This window comes from Mustela erminea, chromosome 7 (genome assembly GCF_009829155.1).
Source record: "Mustela erminea isolate mMusErm1 chromosome 7, mMusErm1.Pri, whole genome shotgun sequence".
NCBI classification, from domain to species: domain Eukaryota; kingdom Metazoa; phylum Chordata; class Mammalia; order Carnivora; family Mustelidae; genus Mustela; species Mustela erminea.
In genome coordinates, this window is record NC_045620.1 from 63,465,920 (window position 1) to 63,486,751 (window position 20,832).

General features: G+C 36.9%; 1 protein-coding gene across 2 annotated transcripts in view; it reads right to left on the reverse strand.

Annotated features, from left to right (window-relative positions):
* The window catches only part of PRKCE (protein kinase C epsilon), a 515,280-nt gene that overhangs the window by 491,168 nt on the left and 3,280 nt on the right, over positions 1–20,832 (reverse strand). Inside the window, exons 2-3 of one of the 2 annotated variants that reach the window (XM_032353627.1) lie at positions 8,244–8,347; positions 8,066–8,130 (exon numbers count right to left, since the gene is read on the reverse strand). Coding sequence is in view for 1 of the 2 variants with exons in the window: in XM_032353625.1 (XP_032209516.1) it covers positions 8,244–8,260 (17 nt within the window). In the remaining variant the exon portion in view is untranslated. The remainder of the gene's footprint in view (positions 1–8,065; positions 8,131–8,243; positions 8,348–20,832) is intronic. The other variant, XM_032353625.1, reaches the window with a different exon arrangement.

Consider the following 20,832-nt stretch of genomic DNA (forward strand, 5'->3'; position numbering starts at 1 on the left):
GGTTAAGCCTCTGCCTTCGGCTCAGGTCATGATCCCAGGGTCCTGGGATCGAGCTCCACATCGGGCTCTCTGCTCAGCAAGAAGCCTGCTTCCTCCCTCTCTCTCTGCCTGCTTCTCTGCCTACTTGTGATCTCTGTCTGTTAAAAAAAATAAATAAAATCTTAAAAAAAAAAAAAAAGAACTGCTATAGCTACCACCTGTCACCATCACCACCACCAATATAAAAATAAAAAAAATTTTTTTAAAAGCTCTGCTAAATTGTTTTCAGAGTGTCCCTATCATTGTGCCTTCCCACGGGCAGTGTATGAGGGTTCCAGCTGTTGTGCATTCCCACTAGCATTTTGGCTGCTGTTTCACTCCTCTCTCATTCTGTCATTCTAATAGGTGTATAAAGGTATTTCACTGTGGTTTTAATTTGCATTTTCATAATGACTAACGGTGTTGAGCATCTTTCAAGTGCTTATCGGCCATGCTATGTCTTTTTCGGTGAAGTGTGTTCAGACTTTTTGCTTATTTTTTAAACTGGGTTGTTCTCTTACTGTTGAGTTTTGAAGTTTATTTATGTATTCGGATACAAGTCCTTTGTTGGATATGTGATTTGTTAATATTTGCTCGTAGTTTATAATTCTTTTAACAACGTCTTTTGCAGAAAAAAGTTTCAATTTTGATGAAGTCCAATTCATCATTTTTTTTTCTTTAATGGGTCAGTTTTTTATTCCTAAGAACTCTTAGCCAAACTCAAGGTCACAATCTTTTTCTCCTCTGATTTTTAGATATAAAATTTACACTTCTGGTTTTACATATAGATCTATGACCCATTTGAGGTTAATTTTTCTATAAAATACTCTGATGCATAGGCTGAAGTTATTTTTTTTTTGCATACAAATGTCTAGTTGTTTCATTTGTTGAAAAGACTATCCTTTGTCCACTGAATTGTCTTCCTACCTTTGTCAAAAATCAATTGATCATGGATTGTACACTTTAAATGATTAAAACAGTAAATTTTATAGATGTGAATTTTATCTTAATAAAACAAACTATCTTAAAAAGTCAGCTGATCATACTTGTGATTATCTATTTCTGGACTCTCTTAATTTACTCCATAGGTCTATTTTATTTAGGTCTAAACATTCACCAATACTGCATTATCTTGATTACTTATTTTTAGATTAAGTTTTAGGGGCACCTGAGTGGCTCAGTGGGTTAAGACTCTGCCTTCGGCTCAGGTCATGATCTCAGGGTCCCGCATGGGGCTCTCTGCTCAGTAGGAAGGCTGCTTCCTCCTCTCTCTCTCCCAACCTGCCTCTCTGCCTACTTGTGATCTCTGTCTGTCAAATAAATAAATAGTCTTTAAAAAAATAGATTAAGTTTTAAAATTGAATAGTGTGAGTCCTCAAATTTTCTTTTCCAAAATTATTTTGGTTATTCTAGGTCTTTTGCCTTTTCACATTTTAGAATCAGTCTCCCTACATCTACAAAAAGTCCTATTATTGCATTAATTCTCAAAAATCAGGTAGGCCCTGCATGGTTGCTAGATAATAGACAGGACATCCAGTTAAGTTTAAATTTAAGATAAAAAAACCAAATGAATATTTAGCATTATAACATCCCAAATACTGCATGGAACTTAATTATACTAAAAAATATTCCTTGCTTATCTAAAATTCAAATTTAATTTGGCATCCTGAAATGTCCCCCCCCCCCAAATCTGGCAACTCTTTGGGGAGAATTAACACAACTACATGAGTGTTCTGATTTATGAACACAATATTTCTCTTTATTTATTAGGGCTACTTTGATTTCTTTCATCAGTGTTTTTTAGTTTTTAGCATATAAATCTTGCACATGTTTTCTTAGATTTATACCTAACTATCACTTATTTTGGAACTATTATAGGTGATATTTTAAGAAAATTCACTTTTCTCTAATTCATTGCTGGTATACAGAAATGCTATTGATTTTTGTATGCTGGTCTCGTATTCTACAACCTTGCTAAAGTCCATTATCAGTTTTAGAAGCTCTTTTACAAATCCTTTGGGCCTTCTTAGGTAAGCAATCATATCATTTGCAAATAGGGACATTTTTATTTTTTGCTTTGCAATACATACATATATACCTTTTATTTATTTTGTCCAGCCTTAATTGTACTAAGACTTAGAGTAGAATATTGAAGAGGGATCATGAAAGTGGATGTACTTGTCTTTTTCTTGTTCTTAAGGAAGAGGTGGGTTTTTATAGATACACTTTATTAAGAATGTGCCTATTCCCAGGTTGCTGAGATTTTTTCTTTTGTCATAAATGAATGTTAGAATTTGTCAAATGCTTTTTTCTGCATCAATTAATATGATCACTTCTTTTTCTTTAGTCTGTTAATATGGTGAGCCACACTGATTTGATTTTTAATGATGAACTAGCCTTATCTTCCTGGAATAGATTCGTGATGTATTACGATTATTACATATTGCTGTATTTCATTTGTTAATATTTTATTGAGGATTCTTACATCTGCAATCATGAGGATACCCTTGTGTAGTTTTCTTTCTCTTATCACCTAATTTAAGCATTTAGTACTAAAGACTTCTCTCAGCATTGCTTTAAATGTAGTTCATAAACTTTAACATGGAGTATTTAAATTTTAATTTAGTTCAAAATATCTTCTAATGTCTTCTAATGTTTCAAAATATTTTCCAATTTCCCTTGAAATTGCCTCTTTGAGCATTTTCAAGATCAGATAATTTCTATTAATCTGTTTTCAAGACTGATTCTCTCTTCTGTCCTTCCCATTCTGCTACTGATCCTCTCAAGTGATTTCTAGATTTTGTTTATTAAAAATTTGTTTATTGTGTTTTTCAGTTCTAAAAACTCCATTTGGTTCTTGATTTCAATACTTCTTTTTCTCTGCTGAGATTTTTATTTTAATGGTCTTTCCATTTGTTTTAAGGATATTCATACTTACTTACTGGAATATGAATAAAATGGTCCCTTAAAGTCTGAAAATTCCATGTGCATCACTAGAGATTGGTGTCTATCAGTTGTCTTTTCCTTTGTTAGTTATGGAGCTATTTCTGATTCTTCATAAGTCAAGTAATTTTGAATTGGATCCAAAACATTTAAATTGAGATTTTGAATATTATAAGATTCTTTGTCTCAGTTAAATCCCATGGAGAATATAAATATTTTGTTTACTTCTCTATTTTAATAGGAAATAAGCCTGTTAAATTCAGGGTACAATTCCAATTTGTCTTCTATGGACTATGTTTCAATATCTGTTCAGCTCTCAAAGACTTTGCTGTGCTATTCAGAACTGTCCCCTTTTGTGCATCTCAAGCCAGAAAGAGGTTTTCTTTGGGATATAGTTGGTATAGTTTGGGGATTTGGTCTTTGAATCCAGACCAGGAGATACAGAAAAGAAAAAAGAGAACTCATCACCAGGTCAGGTCATTAGTACATTTAGTTCTGGTTTCCTTCCTACATGTGTCTGCTATCATTTACTTTTCAGAGCCTTCTGTCTAGTTTTTAAATTACTTGCTATATCTTTCCTGAACTGGAAGTACTGACTTTTATAGACACTTTTCTTCTTCTTCTTCTTCTTCTTCTTCTTCTTCTTCTTCTTCTTTTTTTTTTTTTATTTGAGAGAGAGAGAGAGAGATGGTGCAAGTAGGCAGTGGGGTCAGGAGCAGAAGGAGAGGGAGAGAGAATCCCAAGCCCAAGCCTGGGGAGGAGCCTGATGCAGGGCTCAATCCCATGACCGCAAGATCATGACCTGAGCCAAAATCAGGAGTCAGATGTTTAACCACTGAGCCACCCAAGTGCCCCTGTTAGATTTACTTTTTAATGAATTTTAAACATGTATTATTTCATTATGTGAAATACAAATAAATAATGAAATTTAAGAAGAGAAAAACTTTCACTTCCAACTAAAAATAACAAGCCAGTATTTATCTATCCATCAAAGCAATCATGAAAAGGATAAAATATAAGAAGCAATGATTTTTTTTTTAAGATGCTTGATGTCAGGTAGTAATGAAGAATGATCCCTTTGAGATGGGAAACAAACAAAGCAAGTCCTATAATTGACTCAGCTTAATGCAGTGAGAGAGTTTCCAGGACATAGTTCAGTGAGGAAAAAATCTAGATATAGCCTGGTGGACTGCTGAGCTGGGGAGATACAGCTAACAGTCTAGGAGACCACAGTGGCTAAAAATTGCATGACGCTGTATTGGAGAGGCGAGATGTACTAGAGAAAAGATATACAGAAAGGGTTTCCTCAAGTTTTACCCATGTAACAATTAGTATATATATGTGGGTAAACTCCCTGCCTGGGAAAGAACCACCTGAGAGGATCTAGCACCTACCCAGTGCTTGAAGTAGTGCCTCTTCCCACAGCCAGAACGGGAAACCTCATTATTCACAGGGCATTGAATACTAAGAAAGATCTTGCCTTATTAGTAGGGAAAACTCGTCCTAGACTGAGCACTACTTCAGTTCTGCCTAATAATTTTAAAAGGATACTCAATGGGATCAAACTATTTATAACTAACTTAACTGTATCCCAGAATAAGACTTAAGAATATTTAAGGGTAAATAAAAATATCCATTGTGCAATGAGTTAAAATTCACAATGTCTAGCATCCAATCAAAAATCACCAGGTATACGGGATGCTTGGCTGACTTTCTTGGTTGAGAGTGCAATTGATCTTGGGGTCATGGGTTCACATTGGGTATGGAGCCTACTTGAGAAAAATTACCAAATATGCAAAGAAGCTAAAAAAAAATGTGTCCCATAATGAGGAGAAAAATAAACTGACACAATTGAAATGATGAAAAATTGGCACAGATGTTAGAATTAACAGACAAAAATATTAAAAGTAAGTATAACAGAATTCCCTATGTCCAAATAGGAACAGATCGTATTAAAAAGACCCAAATCAAAGATCTAGTGATATAAACGGCAAAATCTGAGAAGAAAAACTGCATTTAAATTAATGGCAAATTAAACATCACAGAAGAAAAAACTGAGTGAATCTGAAGAATAGCAATAAAAATTATCCAAATAAAACAGAGTGGAAAAAAATCTTTTTAATGAAAAGGTCATCACTGAGCTGTGGAACAACTTTAAACAGCCTAATATATATATAATGTAACTGCAGTCCTAGAAGAGGAAAGAGTGTGAGTGGGAGAGACAGAATAAATATTTGAATCCAACTCTTTCATTTTTATAATTTTAAATGTAGGCAGTTCATTTAAAAAGTAAAAAAATCTGCAAGGCAGACATTTCTAGTAGGCTGCCAGTTGGAGGTCTTCGGCATAATAGCATGAGTAAGATAAAATATATCCCATGGTAGTACAATTGCATAATGAGGCAGTAGTTTTTCTCCAGTGCTCCACTGCCTGAACTTAAACTCTTATTAGTGCTGCTCAGTGGGTAAGATGCCCAGAGGCTACTTGAGGTAGATTTGAAAGGTAAGAGTAATAACAAAACAGGAACAATCAAGACAGTACCCTCACAAGGTATAACTTGTATCAAAAGCAAATATAAGCTCCCTGAGTACAGAGCTAGAGAAAGGGAGGCTCCTAGCTAACTCAAGGGCAGAGGTTGCTCTGTGAAAATTGCCATTTTGACATTTCCTCTGGAAGGAAAAGTTTTACCCTTTACCTGCAGGTCACAGGTTCAAATCAGGCTAAGTAAGATACAGCTAATCTTCCTATAGTCTACAGGCTTATTTATTATTACTTTTTTCTAAGCTGATTTAAAGGCAAATATCTTGGGTCTCTCTTCCTGTAACTTCTTGCCAACCTGTTGGCTCTGAAAAGAGCTTTGTTTCCTGGTGCTTTGAAAACTTGGTAATTTAAAAATACTGAGTGGACATGTTTGGCTGTTTGCCTATGACAAGGTAGCTGTCTTTTGAAAGAACATTTTTTAAAAGATCCGGCTGATATTCACCAAAAAAGCCTACTCTTGTTGCCTCTGGCATTTCAGAGCTATCAGGATAGCACATGCAGAAATGCCAAATGCTTTTTTGCATCTTCCTTCCAGCCAAGTGCCCCCAACTAGGTATGATCCATGTGGTGGAGCACTGTGTATGGTAGGCGTCAGTGCTACAGCTAGTGGGAAAGGGGGTAGCACACAGGAATGGTAGCTGCCTTCCACCAACCTTCCACCAACTCCTACTTCCTTCTTGAGACTGTTTTGTTTTGCTTTTGATGGAAGGTTATGTGTTTCTCAGAGGCTGGGTCGTCCCTGACCTCCCCAGCCCTAGTAGTGACTTCCTGATCAGTCTAAGGCACTAAGCCAACCGTGGAAATACAAAGCATCCCTCACCTGTGATTAGTTTAGGACTGAACACATAATACAAAGCTATAAAGTGAGAAGTAGAAGTAGGGGAGCTTTCTGGGAAGAAAATGATGAAAAGAAACGGTTCCTTGCTGGTACCTCAAATACCACTATTAGTGATTATTTTTCCTTCTAAATTAAGAATTGCTCTTTTCTTTTAGGTTAAAATATTTATAATACAAATATGCCTGAAAGGAGTTTTTACTTGGGCTCATGTTGTCATGAATCAGTTGGTCTATAAAGATTTGGGTGGTTTAAGGAGGCTTCATGGTGGACCCCCAAAAGGTAGGATTACTAAGCTCCTAATTTCTGGAATCTAATCCTTGGAGCTGTGACTGTGACCTAGAAAAAGGGTCATTGCCGATATAATTAAGTTAAAGATCTTGAGATGAGGAGATCATCCTGGATTATCTAGGTGGGCTCTAAATTCAATGACAAATATCCTTTAAAAGTAAAGCAGAGGGAGACTGACATGGAGAAGAAGGTGATGTGAAGACAGAGGCAGATATTGGAATGATGAGGACATAAGGCAAGGAAGCCAAGAATGAGGACAACCACCAAAAGCTGGAAGAGGAAAGGAAGGATAATTCCCTAGTCTCTAGAGGTAGTAAAGCCTTATTGACGTCTTGATTTCAGACTTCTGGCCTCCAGAACTGTGAAAGAAGAAAATTTCTGGTGCTTTAAACCTCCTAGTTTATGGTACAGCCACTGGAAACTAAGATAAATGGTATGGGCTTGCTGAATGATTAAATGAAATAAAGACCAAGAAAAGGAAGTCTTCGGGTCATAAGGAAGAGTTCATTGACTCTACAAAGGTCAGCTTTTCTTCAGAGTCCCAGCTTTAACTCTGAGAAAGCCAGTTAGCCTGTGCCTTACTCCATACTCAAAGATACACTCATAACCTTTAGTCACACATTTTATCTCAACCCTGACTCCTCACTTTGACCATGTCTTTCAGATGTATGCCTTCAACCCAGGAAACCAGATGAAACAGTATGGTAGACTGTTCAATACAAATTTTTCTCATTCCTGGGGTACAACTCAGAGGGCCTGGTCTCCCCAAGAGCCTTCAAGTTTCTGTAAAAAGAAGGACACTTTGGGTAGATTCACTCCCCCAGGTGACTCTGACCAAGTAACTGACATAGTTGAAGATTCTGGCAAAGAGCTAGGAATAAAAGTTTGGGGAAAAGCAACCAATGTTTGTTGTGCAAGTACTGTGAGCCTGGTCCTGTGTTAGGTATTTACATACATGATCTTACTCAATTTTCACAAGAACTATATGTGGTAAGTACTGGCAGTATTCATGTTTCATATATGGGTAAACTGAGTCTTAGAGGGGACATACTGTGCCCATGATCACATAGCTTGTGAGTGATAGAAACAAGACTCACTGTAGTCTATTTGGCTCCCAAACCCATGTTTTCTACACAAGAAACTGTTGTCTCCCTGTGGAAGTAAGAAAATGCTCAAGATTGAGACGATGAATAAGAGAAGCATTGGATTCATGCTTCTCCAACCCTCTATCACCACAGGCAGCAGAACATCTTCAGTGTCTCTGGAAAGGAGCAATCAACTCTTTGATGAAATGTGACTAGGCTAATTAAGGGGAAAATGCCACTCTGCATATGAAATGACACAGAGCTTTTATGTGGTTCACTGGAGACTTGAGCTTCTCAGTTTCCCTGGAATCATGGATCACTTGGAGATGAAAAGATAAGACTGGTTGCCTACCTCCTTGGCCTTTGGGGCTTGTTTTAGTCCAGGTCTGGTGACTAGTACTGGTGTGAGCCAAAAGTCTGTTTGAAGAAGGAGGCAGTGCTGTTGATTTTTCCTATTCTACTTCCCCAGTGCTCCCAGTCCACCCTCCCTCAGTCTGCAGAACACAGTCTCCTGGAAGAGGTATACTCACTGTTTGAACTGTGCCATTAGCTTTCAGGGTGATGCAACCAGGAACAGAGCCAGAGACCCCTTGCCCTCCAATCCTTATGCATTTCCCAGGGAGCACCAGCAAAGCTTTTAAGAGAAAAAGGTTAAGCTTACCATGGGAATACAGTTTTTAAACCAATTTAAACTCCTGGTTATTATCACTGATTTCTCTCTTGCATGCCACAGTTGGGGGAAATCATGCTTCCTTTTCATTACTTCCTATCATCCTTAGAAGATATTTGTCCTTTTCCAAGAAAGGAAACTGTCCAACTGTCCTATTTTCAAATCAAGCAACCCCACACTTGTTCCTTTCATGAATAAGTTTAATAGAGAAGAGGCAGGTGGAAGACTATCTCTGGAAAATGGTTGGGGTGTATGCATTAAGACAAGTCTTTCTTTCACTGGCTTGTTTGCTTTAATTTGCTTTGAAGTTTACCAAAAACTCCTCTGGTCGCCACCCAGCAGGATCTATTTACCTGTAGTTCAGCTTTGCTTGTGACATTTCTCTTAGAATATGGACTGGATCCAGGTTCTAAGTCCTTGCCTGACCAGCTAATCAGCTGTGTGATTTGGAGTGAATCACTAAACGACTCTGAACCTCAGTGTCCTCACCCACATAAAAGAGGAGAGTCATCGCTGCCACCTACTCACAGCATTGATATCAAACGAGAGAGAAGTTATGTGAAACCACAATGAAAACACTAGAAGTTGATAGTGCAGATGCACATAAGACCATTGTGAAAATCTTTGCCCAACCAGGATGTTAGCTGTCACCACTGCTCAGCATTCAGCACTGGTCAGAGATCCTGAACTCCACAGCTTGTAGTTTGATACAGAGAGAACAAATGTTTATATCAGTTGACAAGAACAGCTCAGCTGTGGTCTGCTTTAAGTTGCAACTGAGTATCCTAAAATAGGATACTATATCATGAGGGTGGCTGGTAGGAGAAGTAACTTTGGATTTCCCTAAGAGGATATCCTTTGTTCCCACCTAGGACATACACATTTCTAACAGTGCCATCAGAGCCTCACCTGGGACCCTTCTGCTAACATCCTTTAAAGGGCCCCCTTCTCATGTGGGTCAATTATGGCTTTTACCAAATGTTTAATAAGAATCCAAACGTATCTTTTCTTTTTTCTTTTTCTTTCTTTTCTTTCTTTCTTCTCTCTTTCTTTCTTCCTTCTTGTTTTCCCTGTTGGAGTTACATAGAGAAGGTCTGCCTACACAGACTGGAAAATAATCGATTGCTTTGTATCTTTTTCAGATATTTTGTGGTTAGCAAGTAGAAATGTAACTGATTTCTGTATGTTAGTTTTATATACTGCAACCTTACTGAATTTGTTGATTAGTTCCAACAGTTTTTTGGTAAAGCTTAGGAGTTTCTACATATAAAATCACAATATCTGAAAACAGAGAGTTTTACTTCTTCCTTTCCAAATTGGCTCTTTTATTTCTTTTTCTCGCCTAGCTGTTCTGGCTAGAATTTTCGGTACTATGCTAAAATGGAGTGATGGTAGTAGACACACACCCCTGTCTTGTTCCTCACCTTAGAAGAAAGGCTTTCAAACTTTTACCATTGAGTGTAATGTTAGCTGTGCAATTGTCATATATGGCCTTTATTATATTGGGGCACATTGCTTTTATACCCTATAGAGAGTTTTTCATCAAAAAAGGAGGCCAAACTTCATCAAATGTTTATCCTGCATCTATTGAGATGATCACATGATTTTTATCCTTCATTCTATCACTGTGGTGTATCACATTTATTGATTTGCATATTTTGAACCATGCTTGCCTCCCAGGGATGAATCCCATTTGATCATTTATGATCCCTTTAATTACCTACTGAACTTGGTTTGCTAATACTTTTTTGTGAATTCTTGCAGTTATATTCATCAGGGATATTGGCCTGTAGTTTTCTTTTCCTGTAGTGTTCTTAGCTGGCTTTGGTATCAGGGTAATTCTGGCCATGTAAAATGAGTTTGGAAACATTCTCTCCTCTTCTGTTGTTTGGAGGACTTTGCAAAGGATTGGTATTAATTCTTTAAATGTTTGGTAGAATTCACTAGGGGAACCATCTGGTTACGGGCTTTTCTTTGTTGAGAGGTTTTTTGACTACTCATTCAGTTTCCTTACTCATTATTGGTCTAATCTGATTTTCTATTTCTTTGTGATTCAGTCTTGGTAGGTTGTTTGTTTCCACAAATTTATTCTTTTCATCTAGGTTGTCCAATTTGTTAACTTACAATTATTTAGAGTAGTCTCTCTGATCCTATTTCTATGGTATCAGCTATGTCTTTTCTTTCATTTCTAATTTTATTTGAACCTTCTTTTTTAGTTTAGCTAAAGGTTTATCAATGTTTATCATTTAAAAAAACCCAGCTCTTAGTTTTGTTGATTTCCTTAAAACAGCCATTTTGAATTCATTTATCTGATAAAATACAGATCTTCATGTTGTTGAGGTCACTTACTAGATTATTGTGACCCTCTGGTGGTATCACGTTTCCTTGATTTTTCATGTTTCTTGAAGCTTTCCATTGCTGTCTTTGTATTTGAAGTAGCAATCACCTCCTCCAGTCTTTACTAACTATGGCATCCAAACTCATTTTTTAATTTTGCTTCAAAGGTACCCTGGAACCTCTCCGCTGGAAAGCTGGACTTCCACAAGGCTATCTCATCCATGAGTGATTGTCTGAGACATGTTTTCCAGGGCTCCCAGACTATGGTCAAGAAGGGTTGGAGTTGGTTCACAGTGCACAGCTGGGACTGAAGTTTGTATGTCCATTACCTGACACAAGTGTGGGCGGTATTCCTCCCAGACTCCTTAGTGTTTGGTGTTAGACTGCACAGTTCCCAAAAGGTCACTTTTGTCCAAGGATGGATGCTGAATTGTTGTTGAGGGATGGGACATGACAAGGGATGTTTTATTTAGCCATAACGCCGATGTCATCCAACTGGAAGATATTTGCACTCAGAAGCCAGGTCCTCCTCAGACTTTCCTACTCCAGACAAAAGCAAAGCACCTTAAGTGCAGTCTACATGTGACAGGGTGTCACACCCCAGTGACCTCCTGATTGTCCTTCTTGTGTCACATTTAGGTTTGTTCAGTGTCCTTTAAAGTATGTGTCTTAGTCATCTATTGCCATGAAGCAAAGTATCCTAAAACTCAGTTGCTTAAAGTTATAAGTATATGTAATTTTACATCATTTCTGAGTGTACAATTCAGTGATTTTTCACACATTCACAAAATTGTGCAACTATCACTACTGCATTATGTAATTCTAGAATATTTTCATCATTCCAGAAAGAAAGAGGCAGAAATCCAGGAATGGCTTAGGTGGGTGGTTCTGGCTCTGGGTCTCCCATTAAGTCCCCAAATGAATCCATCATTTGAATGCTTGACTGGACAGGGAGAATCTACTCCTAAGAAGGCTCATTCACATAACTTATAAGCTCTTTCTGTTTTCTGGCAGGAGGACTCAGTTCTTAAAGTCTAGAGCTCCTCACCATGTGGATCTCTCCATAGGGCTGCTTGGATGTTGTCAAAACATAGCAGCTTGCTTCACTCAGATATAGTGATCCAAGAAAGAGCACAGAGGGAAGCTATGTCTTATGTCCTAATATCAGAATTAATATCAGAGCCAATTCAAAATCTGTTTTCTTTTTACCATATAAAACTATGAAGTCTGGTCTCTGACACTTAATTTTTTTTTAAAGATTTTATTTATTTATTTGACAGACAGAGATCACAAGTAGTCAGAGAGGCAGGCAGAGAGAGAGAGAGGGAAGCAGGCTCCCCGCTGAGCAGAGAGCCCAATGCGGGGCTCGATCCCAGGACCCTGAGATCATGACCTGAGCCGAAGGCAGCGGCTTAACCCACTGAGCCACCCAGGTGCCCCTGACACTGAATTTCTGTAAGTGCCTTTCAAATTAATTTTTTAAAAGAATTTATTTGATAGATAGATAGATAGATAGAGAGAACGTGTAAGGGGGGGGGGGAGGAAGAGAGGGAAAAGGAGACTCCCTGTTGAACGAGAAGCCCAGTGCAGGGCTTGATCCCAGGACCCTGAGATCAGGACCCAAACCTAAGTCAGACCTTAACCAACTGAATCATCCAGATGCCACCTAATTTTTTTTTAAATAAGATACAATTCACATGATGTAAGATTCATCATTTTAAAGTGTGCAATTCAGTAATATTTCGTTTATTCACAAGATTATATAACTGTCACCACTACCTAATTTCAGAACATTTTCATCACTGCCAAAAGAAATTCTATACCCATTAGCAGTCATTCCCCCTTGCCCCCACTCCAATACCCTGCCAACCAACAACCTACTTTCTCTCTGTATTAATTTGCCTATAGTGGACATTCCATGTAAGTGGAGCCATACAATATGTGGCCTGTGTGTCTGTCTTCTTTCATCTAGGATTATGTTTTCTAGGTTCAGCCATATTGTAGTATATATCAGTACTTCATTCCTTTTAAAAGCTAAATAATATTCCATCGTTTGAATACACTACATCTTATCCTTTCACCAACTGATGGTTAGTTGGGTCATTTTCACTTCCTGGCGATTACAAAACAGTGCTATGAACATTCATGTGTAAGTTTTTATATGAACACATCTTTCATTTCTCATGGGTATATATCTAGGGTGGAAATGCTAGGTCCTATAGCAACTCTGTATTTAATTTTTGAGGAACCTCCAACGGTTAGAGGAGTTCAAGAACAACATTACTAAGTTTCCTTTTACTGATTTCAGGGATTGGTTTTTTTTTTCCCCCAAGTAGTATGAGATGATTTTGTAGCGTTTCTCCTAATTTTATGATTTTACTTGATTTATTAATCAACACATGGTATAGAAATGCCAATCTGATTGGAACCAGGTAGAAATATAATCCACAATTCTTCATCACTTCCACAGATTTCATGAGACATCAGACATTTTGCTTACATCAACAAACTCTAGATCTTCCAAATTCTCCACATTACAGTTAAAATATATACAGTTATATATAATATAGTTACCACCAGGTTATAGTTAAAATATAATTCACTGGAAGAAACTTGGCAGTTAATAAATGTAATCTCCTTATTTTAGAGAAAGAAAAATAAGATGAAATGACATGCCCAAGGTCACTATGTAGTGTCAGAGACAGGATTTGAATTCAATTTCAATTCCAATTTTCACCCAATTATGATTGTTATTCCTTTTTCTTTTTTTTTTTTTAAATAAGAGAATCTTTTTAAAGTGTAGTTGATACACAATGCATACTTGTTGCTCTTTATAGGTCACTTGGAGCAGAGGTGAAACAGTCATGTGATTGTTGATAAGATGCAGTCATTTAGTTTGCTGGCAAAGCAAGCGTCTCTTTAGTTCTTTCCCCCACACCACAGCCACAACCTGGCTGTGGCATAAGATTTTCAGTGAGCCTATTCTGGGGCTTTTTAATTACCTCTTTTTTATTTTTTTAATTTAAAAAATAGTATGACATTTTTATTTTTAAATGCTAATAAACCATCTTTTTAATAATGTATTTTAGAACTTTTAATGAATGAAAAACTTTACCAGTCTGTATTTCCTACAATCTACATTTTCCACTTGTGCAAAAACCTTTAGTCACCTCTTCTTTCTATCATATTTCATAGTGACTCCCATGTATGATTTTGTAACATCTGTGTGTTTTAGTGTTGTAATTTGTATTTGTGCACACTCAGAGACTCGAACTCCTATAAACTGACTAGATATCATCTTAGTATTTTTCTTTTTTACTGCAAACTTGAGTCTTTCTTCATGGTATCTGTTCTACACTTTCCAATTTGAAGATCTTTATCCTTGGGGATGAAAGGAACAAAATTAGGGTTATCGGTGTTTGTTTGTTTCCAGTCCTCTGCTGCTTTTTCATGATCTTTTCTAGAGTGTCTTATTCCTTCCTTTTTTACTTTCTGACTTAGGACATACTGGTTAAACACCACTTTCTATAGTGTTCCCACATAAAAGAGGAGAAAGAAATGCCTTAGATACAAAATAAACTCCAAGAGGTATTGTTAAGTGAAGTAAGCATGGTACAGAATCAAAAACACAGGCTGCTATCTTTTGTGTTAAATTAAAAAAATAAAACATCATATATTTTTGTTTATAAAACACACAGATTTTCACATTTTTGATGTCTCTGAAATTAGAATTCATTGTATAACTGACAATAAGACATGGTTTAATTGGCAGGGCTTTAAAAAAATTATTTTGTAGTATTATAATAAGATACTATATAGTATATATAATAAAAAGCATATATAGTACATATAAACAGAATAATTGCATCATGTATGCAACGATGGCATCCTAGATTTGATAAAATATATCATTTCATTAGATTGCATATATAAATAATTTCCTCTGGGAGGATGTGCAAGAAACTGGTAACATAGGTTGCTCATAGGGATGGGTACTAAGTGGCTGTGGAACAGAGGTGATAATTTCTACATATTCTTTTTTGTATATTTTGGATTTTGAATCATATAACTATGCTAACAAATAAAATGTTCAAATGAATTCAGATTTAAAAAATGCAACTGGACACGAGTCCTCTTGACACCACTACTTTGCTCAGATTTGTACATGACTTTGTTTTTGTTCCTATTAATGGCCAATGAACACTGTGAAGAAAGGGCTATGCCACTGTACATGCCACTCTTCACCCTCAGTCCAGTATCGTGCCTGGCCAGCCATTAACTCCAGCTAACATCAACCCTTTCTCCCAGGATTTTTGTCACCTGTAAATCATCAACCAGGTATTTGTTGGTTAAAATTAAGTTCAATATAGCTGTTCCCCTCATTGTTTCTTTGATATTTCTCCTGATAAATCTATCCCATGAGGCAAGATATAAGTATATCAGATGCTCTGTTTCTGTTAGACTTTGACCTCCAGCAGAACCATCTAGCAGCATCTAGATGAATGAGGAGAGAAGTATCTTGAGAAAGAGAAGAAAACAGTTTAATTGGCACCAGTGCACTTGGCAACAACTGGGTTACCATGATAGCTCATATGCAGTGTTTGCTAAATAAACCAGGAAGCAACTGCAATGAATGACTCTAAGATGTTGGCAGTTATGCATGCTATTAAAACAACATTGCTGATTCATTCCTGTTGTTGATGATATTTAGAAATGCAAAGATCCACTTCTCAGACCACTGTGAATGTTTTATACACACAAAACATAGTATTAAATCTCAAGTAGGCAAACTCAATCCTGGCAATCCTGGGTGGCAAAGAATAACAGATAATCAGACCAGCAGTGAGATCAAGCCTATTTTGAAAAGAACTCAAGAAGTCTAACATAGAAGCACAGTTTTTAGGGTCAGAGCTTTCAAGCTTGACGGAGAAGGGATAAAGCCAGTGCTGGTTGGATGTGGATACGAGCAGGATCCAAGGTGATTACTATCAATTCCTATTGGCATTTGTGGTTTCTTGTTATAGGAAGGCTAATGCACAGTGAAGCAAGCTTAAAGGTCCAGTAGGGAAATGAACAATTTTCAGTGGTTTGTGTTTTAGGGTACAGATATAACACTTCCTAGAATTAGGACAGACCTAATTTTATATAATTATTTTTTAATGAGATTATTTACTGTTCAACCAACATAAAACATTTCCATGTGATGAAAACTTTTAAGATCTTACTTAGTAAATTCCAAATACATGATATAGTATTGTTAACTAAACTCATTATGCTGTGCATTATATCCCTAGAACTTATCTTCTAATTGGAAGTTTTACTATATTATGAAATGGTATGCAGACATTTTTTTTCCAGACATTATTTTCAGTATATCTTTGAACATGTACTCTTGCTTATCCAGACTCTGTCTCTCTGGACTCCAGTTCATCCGGTATATTTACCAGATTATTTAAAATATTTACAGCACTAAAATAATATCTTGGGGATAATTTGTTATGCATCAGTGGATAACTAAAACATACGGGTTTAGTTGAAGTAGATAGATAACTATTTTATATAACTTTATTTTTTAGCTTTTGAGATTTGTAATACATATATTTAATTGTGTTCTGTAATTTTGGATTAATTAAACTTTCTAAGCTTCAGTTTCATCTTAAAATGGGGATAAATATATCACCTGTTTGCCCCAAAGGGTTACTTTTAAAACAAACAAAAAAATTATATGAAGTATTTAGCAGAGTATCTTAGAAATATCAAGCAATCTGTAAGTAAAAGCTATTTTCAATTAATAATCTATACCACAGTAGTGGTACAGTGTGGCTAGTAAGAATAGTGAATACCTAGTTTACCTTTTCGAAGGGCACGTTTAAAGTAAAACACTACATTTAGAAACCGTACTGCTACAGCTCAATCCTCTAACTTTCTTAAATCAAGTGCCCAATAAGAATCAGGCCAATCTTTCTGTAATACATTGAACAACCCATCAGAATCACCTGGTGTTGTCATACACATGTAAATACCACCTTTAACTAATTAAATTGGGATCTTGGAGGCTAGGGACCAGAAATCAGCATTTAAAAGGAGCTCTGCTGCTGATTCTTGAGTGCATTGAAATTTGGGACACCCTAGCTAATAATTCCTAGAAACAGGCCTGAAAGTTACAGGAATTATTGACCTGGTTCTCCTGACAAAAACTCATGGTAGAGAGTTATCAAAGGCCCATATATATTCAATACCTACTTCCACTAAGAAGTTTCTTGGTAAGCTATTTAGATGTTTTTATATTCAGAACATGGTCCAGTCTAAACAAAATACCCAGTTATGCTGTATGAACACTGTGGCTTAGCTAACTTTCCACATTGTTTGCAAAAGCTTGTGGGTACCAGCTTCTCAATTTTAAAGCATTCTTTTAGGGTGATCATACTTCACTGTGAAATTAGGTCACTTTTCTACAAAGAATGTTTTCTGTCTGCAGTGATGTTGGTTTCAGAAAAAAGGCATGTATGTAAAAATGTTGATGGTTTTGATATCATCGATTAGCTAGCTTCTTGAAGAACACTTGGCAATGGCAGAGTTTTCTTTGTGGTCAGAGAAGAAATCATTTTTCTGTGTGCCATTATGCTGGCAACTGCCTGTGATAACTTACAACTCTTAAAACCAAGTGTCATACTTGATAAAGGACTAGTATGCACAGTATATAAAGAACTCTTATGATACACAAATCAAAAAATCCAATTAAGGGGCGCCTGGGTGGCTTGGTGGGTTAAGCCGCTGCTTTCGGCTCAGGTCATGATCTCAGGGTCCTGGGATCGAGTCCCACATCGGGCTCTCTGCTCGGCAGGGAGCCTGCTTCCTCCTCTCTCTCTCTCTGCCTGTCTCTCTGCCTACTTGTGATCTCGCTCTGTCAAATAAATAAATAAAATCTTTAAAAAAAATCCAATTAAAATTGTCAAAATATTAATAACAGACACTTCAAAATGACACTTCAAATAACAGACACTTCAAAATAACAGACACTTCAAAAAAGATATATGGGTGGCAAATATACACATTAGTAATAAACATCATTAGTCATTAAATTAAAACTCTAATGAGATACTCCTACCCACCTATTAAAGGGTAGATGGAAAGAAACAAAATTGACAATATCAAGTTCCAGCAAGGATGTGGAGCAACTATAACTCTCATGTATTACTGGTGGGAATGCAAAATGGTACAGCTACTTTGGAAGACAATTTATTAGTCTCATAAAACTAAACACTTACTTACTGTATGACCCAACAATCCTGTTCCTAGGTTATTTATCTACCTAAGATAAATGGAAATATACGCTTACACAAAAAATCTGTACATGAATGTTCAGAGCAGCATTATTAATGATAGCCAAGAGGTGGAAAAAACTAGTTCCATCAACTATTGAATGGATAAACAAACTGCAGTATATTCACAATGGACTGCTAACTGGCAATAAAAAGAAAAAAAAATCTACTGATGCATGCAATTACATTGACTAATCTCAAATACATTATCTTAAGTGAAAGAAACCAGACTCAAATGGCTACTTACTGTATGATTCCATTTATATGACAATCTGGGAAAGGGAAAATTATTGAGACAGAAAACAGATGAGTGGTTGCATCAGGGAGGAGACTGACTACAAAGGAGCATTTTTTTTTCTTTAGGTGATGGAAATGTTTTATACCTTGACTGAGGTGGTGGTTACATGACTATGTGTTTGTCAGAATAAAATAGCTGAGTTTTACTCTATGTAAATTACATTCAAAAACAGTATTAAAAAAAAGGCAAACTTGGACATAAACTGATCTGACACATAATGCTTTTCTGAATTTGAATTCCAGTTAGTGTGTGAAGCTTCCAGTATTAGAACTCTGTAGGCGTTCTGGATGAGTGTTTCTAGCAAGTACTTTGCAGGATAGTTCCAGCTTATTAAGCTGTAAGATAGACCAAAGGTGTTAGAAACAAAACCTAGTTCTGATGTTTAATCTCCAGACATGGCTCTCTATGTAAGGAACAAAATAAATTTGGACCCACTATGCTGCCTTTTATCCCTTTCCTGCAACCCAACCAGCCAAGCCATCATTAGGATCCCAATGAACCCTGTGCAGCTTCTATGCTTAGATCTCAGGTTGTTTAATGGATATTTTGGGCCTTTGAGAGGGTCCCTGGACACTACTTGAGAATGAGAAACTCATCATGAGAGTATTGTGCAACATATTTGCTCATGAATGAACTGATTGAGGCTTTTAGCCAGTGAATTTGCTAGGCAGGTGATGAATGGAACAGTGGACCATGCAATAAAGTATTTCATCTATTATTCAGGTATTTTTTTGTCTTAACCTTGCCTGTTTTTAAATAAAGATTTTATTTACTTATTTATAGGTATGAGAAAGAGAGCGATACATGCACAAGCAGGGGAAACAGCACACACAGAGAGGAGGCGGCTCCCTGTTGAGCATAGAGACTGAGTCAAAACTCGATTCCAGGACCACGGGATCATGACCTGAGCTGAAGGCAGATGCTTAACCAACTGAGCCACCCAGGTGTCCCTTAACCTTGTTTGTTTATTTGTTTTAAGATTTTATTTATTTATTTATTTGAGAGAGAGAGGAGAGAGAGAAGGAGAGAGAGCATGCGAGGGGGAAGGTCAGAGGGGGAAGCAGACTCCCTGCTGAGTAGGGAGCCTGATGTGGGACTCGATCCCTTGGCTCTGGGACCATGACCTGAACCAAAGGCCATTGCTTACCCAACTGGGCCATCCAGACGCCTTTAAACTTGCTTTTAATTGTATTCATTACAAAATATCTTGAGGATTTGTTTTTAAAAAAAGTAAGTGGGATAAAACACTGGAAATTTCCGTTTTCAGCTAAAGCAGAACTTATATTCTAATTCAACATGTTGGTCCCACAGTTATACTTCATGTAAGATAAGTTAAATGTATCTAATCCCTTTGAATGATGCCTGAATATCTATTTCTAGAAAAATCTATGATTAATTTTCTCAGGCTTAACTGATGGCTCCTCAAGATCCATTCAATTTTTTATCAAAACTCAGGATTTTAATCCCTTGAATCTTTTTTCTTTTATACAAAGGACTGACATACTTACTCTGGGCTAGAACAATGTCCACTAGTCTAGCACTTTGGAATTATGTTGCTGCTCCCAGTTAGGCTGAAAAAGTAATAGGAAAGGCCAAGTTTGGGAACTCAACCAATCTCTCATCTTTTGCAGGAAATCTCTAATTTCCTGGCTGAATTATTGAGAGAAGTTCTTTGAAGCCAATGTGTCTCAGTGTTAGGAATGAGAGCCTCTAAGAGCGAGAAAGTGGATGGGAAAGGCTAATATGGAAATTCACGAAATAGGCCTTAGTTTCAGTCTGCGCATTCTCTAATCTGGAATAGACTCCTCTATATTTGCTAGGTGATTGACTCTCAGGGACAAAATGTTGGAGCTTCCAAAAGTACACTTGAGTTTTTAAATGGTAATCCACTGAGGCAGAAGCTTTAGATTGCCTTCATAGTATGAGGAAGGATATTTTTTTTCCTATTCCAAGCACATTCTTTGGGCCACAAGTTAGTCCACAGTTTTATTAAGTACCTATTATTTGTCAAGATTATTAGACACTGTGTGGGAGGAAGGAGAAGTTGGAGAAGGGGAGACTAAAATGACTAAGACTTAGTCCCAAGACTCAGATCCAAATACCTTACAATTTAGTGGGTGCAAAATATAGTGTGTCTATATTTAGAATTTTTGTTCCCATGGAACTTTGATTAGTTTGAAGTCAAGGGGGGTGAAGGGCCTTATTATGTCTATTTAGAGGTTTAACAGTTCCTGAGAACCTCATAGATTCAGTCTTGCACCAGCCAACACAGTGGGAAGTAAAGATCTTTGCTTTGAGTTGGTGCTATAGGATGTCTTTAAGAGAACTGGGTATAGAGGCACCTGGGTGGCTCAGTTGGTTAAGCATATTCCTTCAGCTCAGGTCATGATCCCAAAGTCCTTGGATGGAGTCAAGCAGGCTCCCTGCTGAGCACTCCCCCTCCCACTCCCCCTACTTGTGTTCTCTCTCTCCCTGTCTTTCTATCTGTGTCA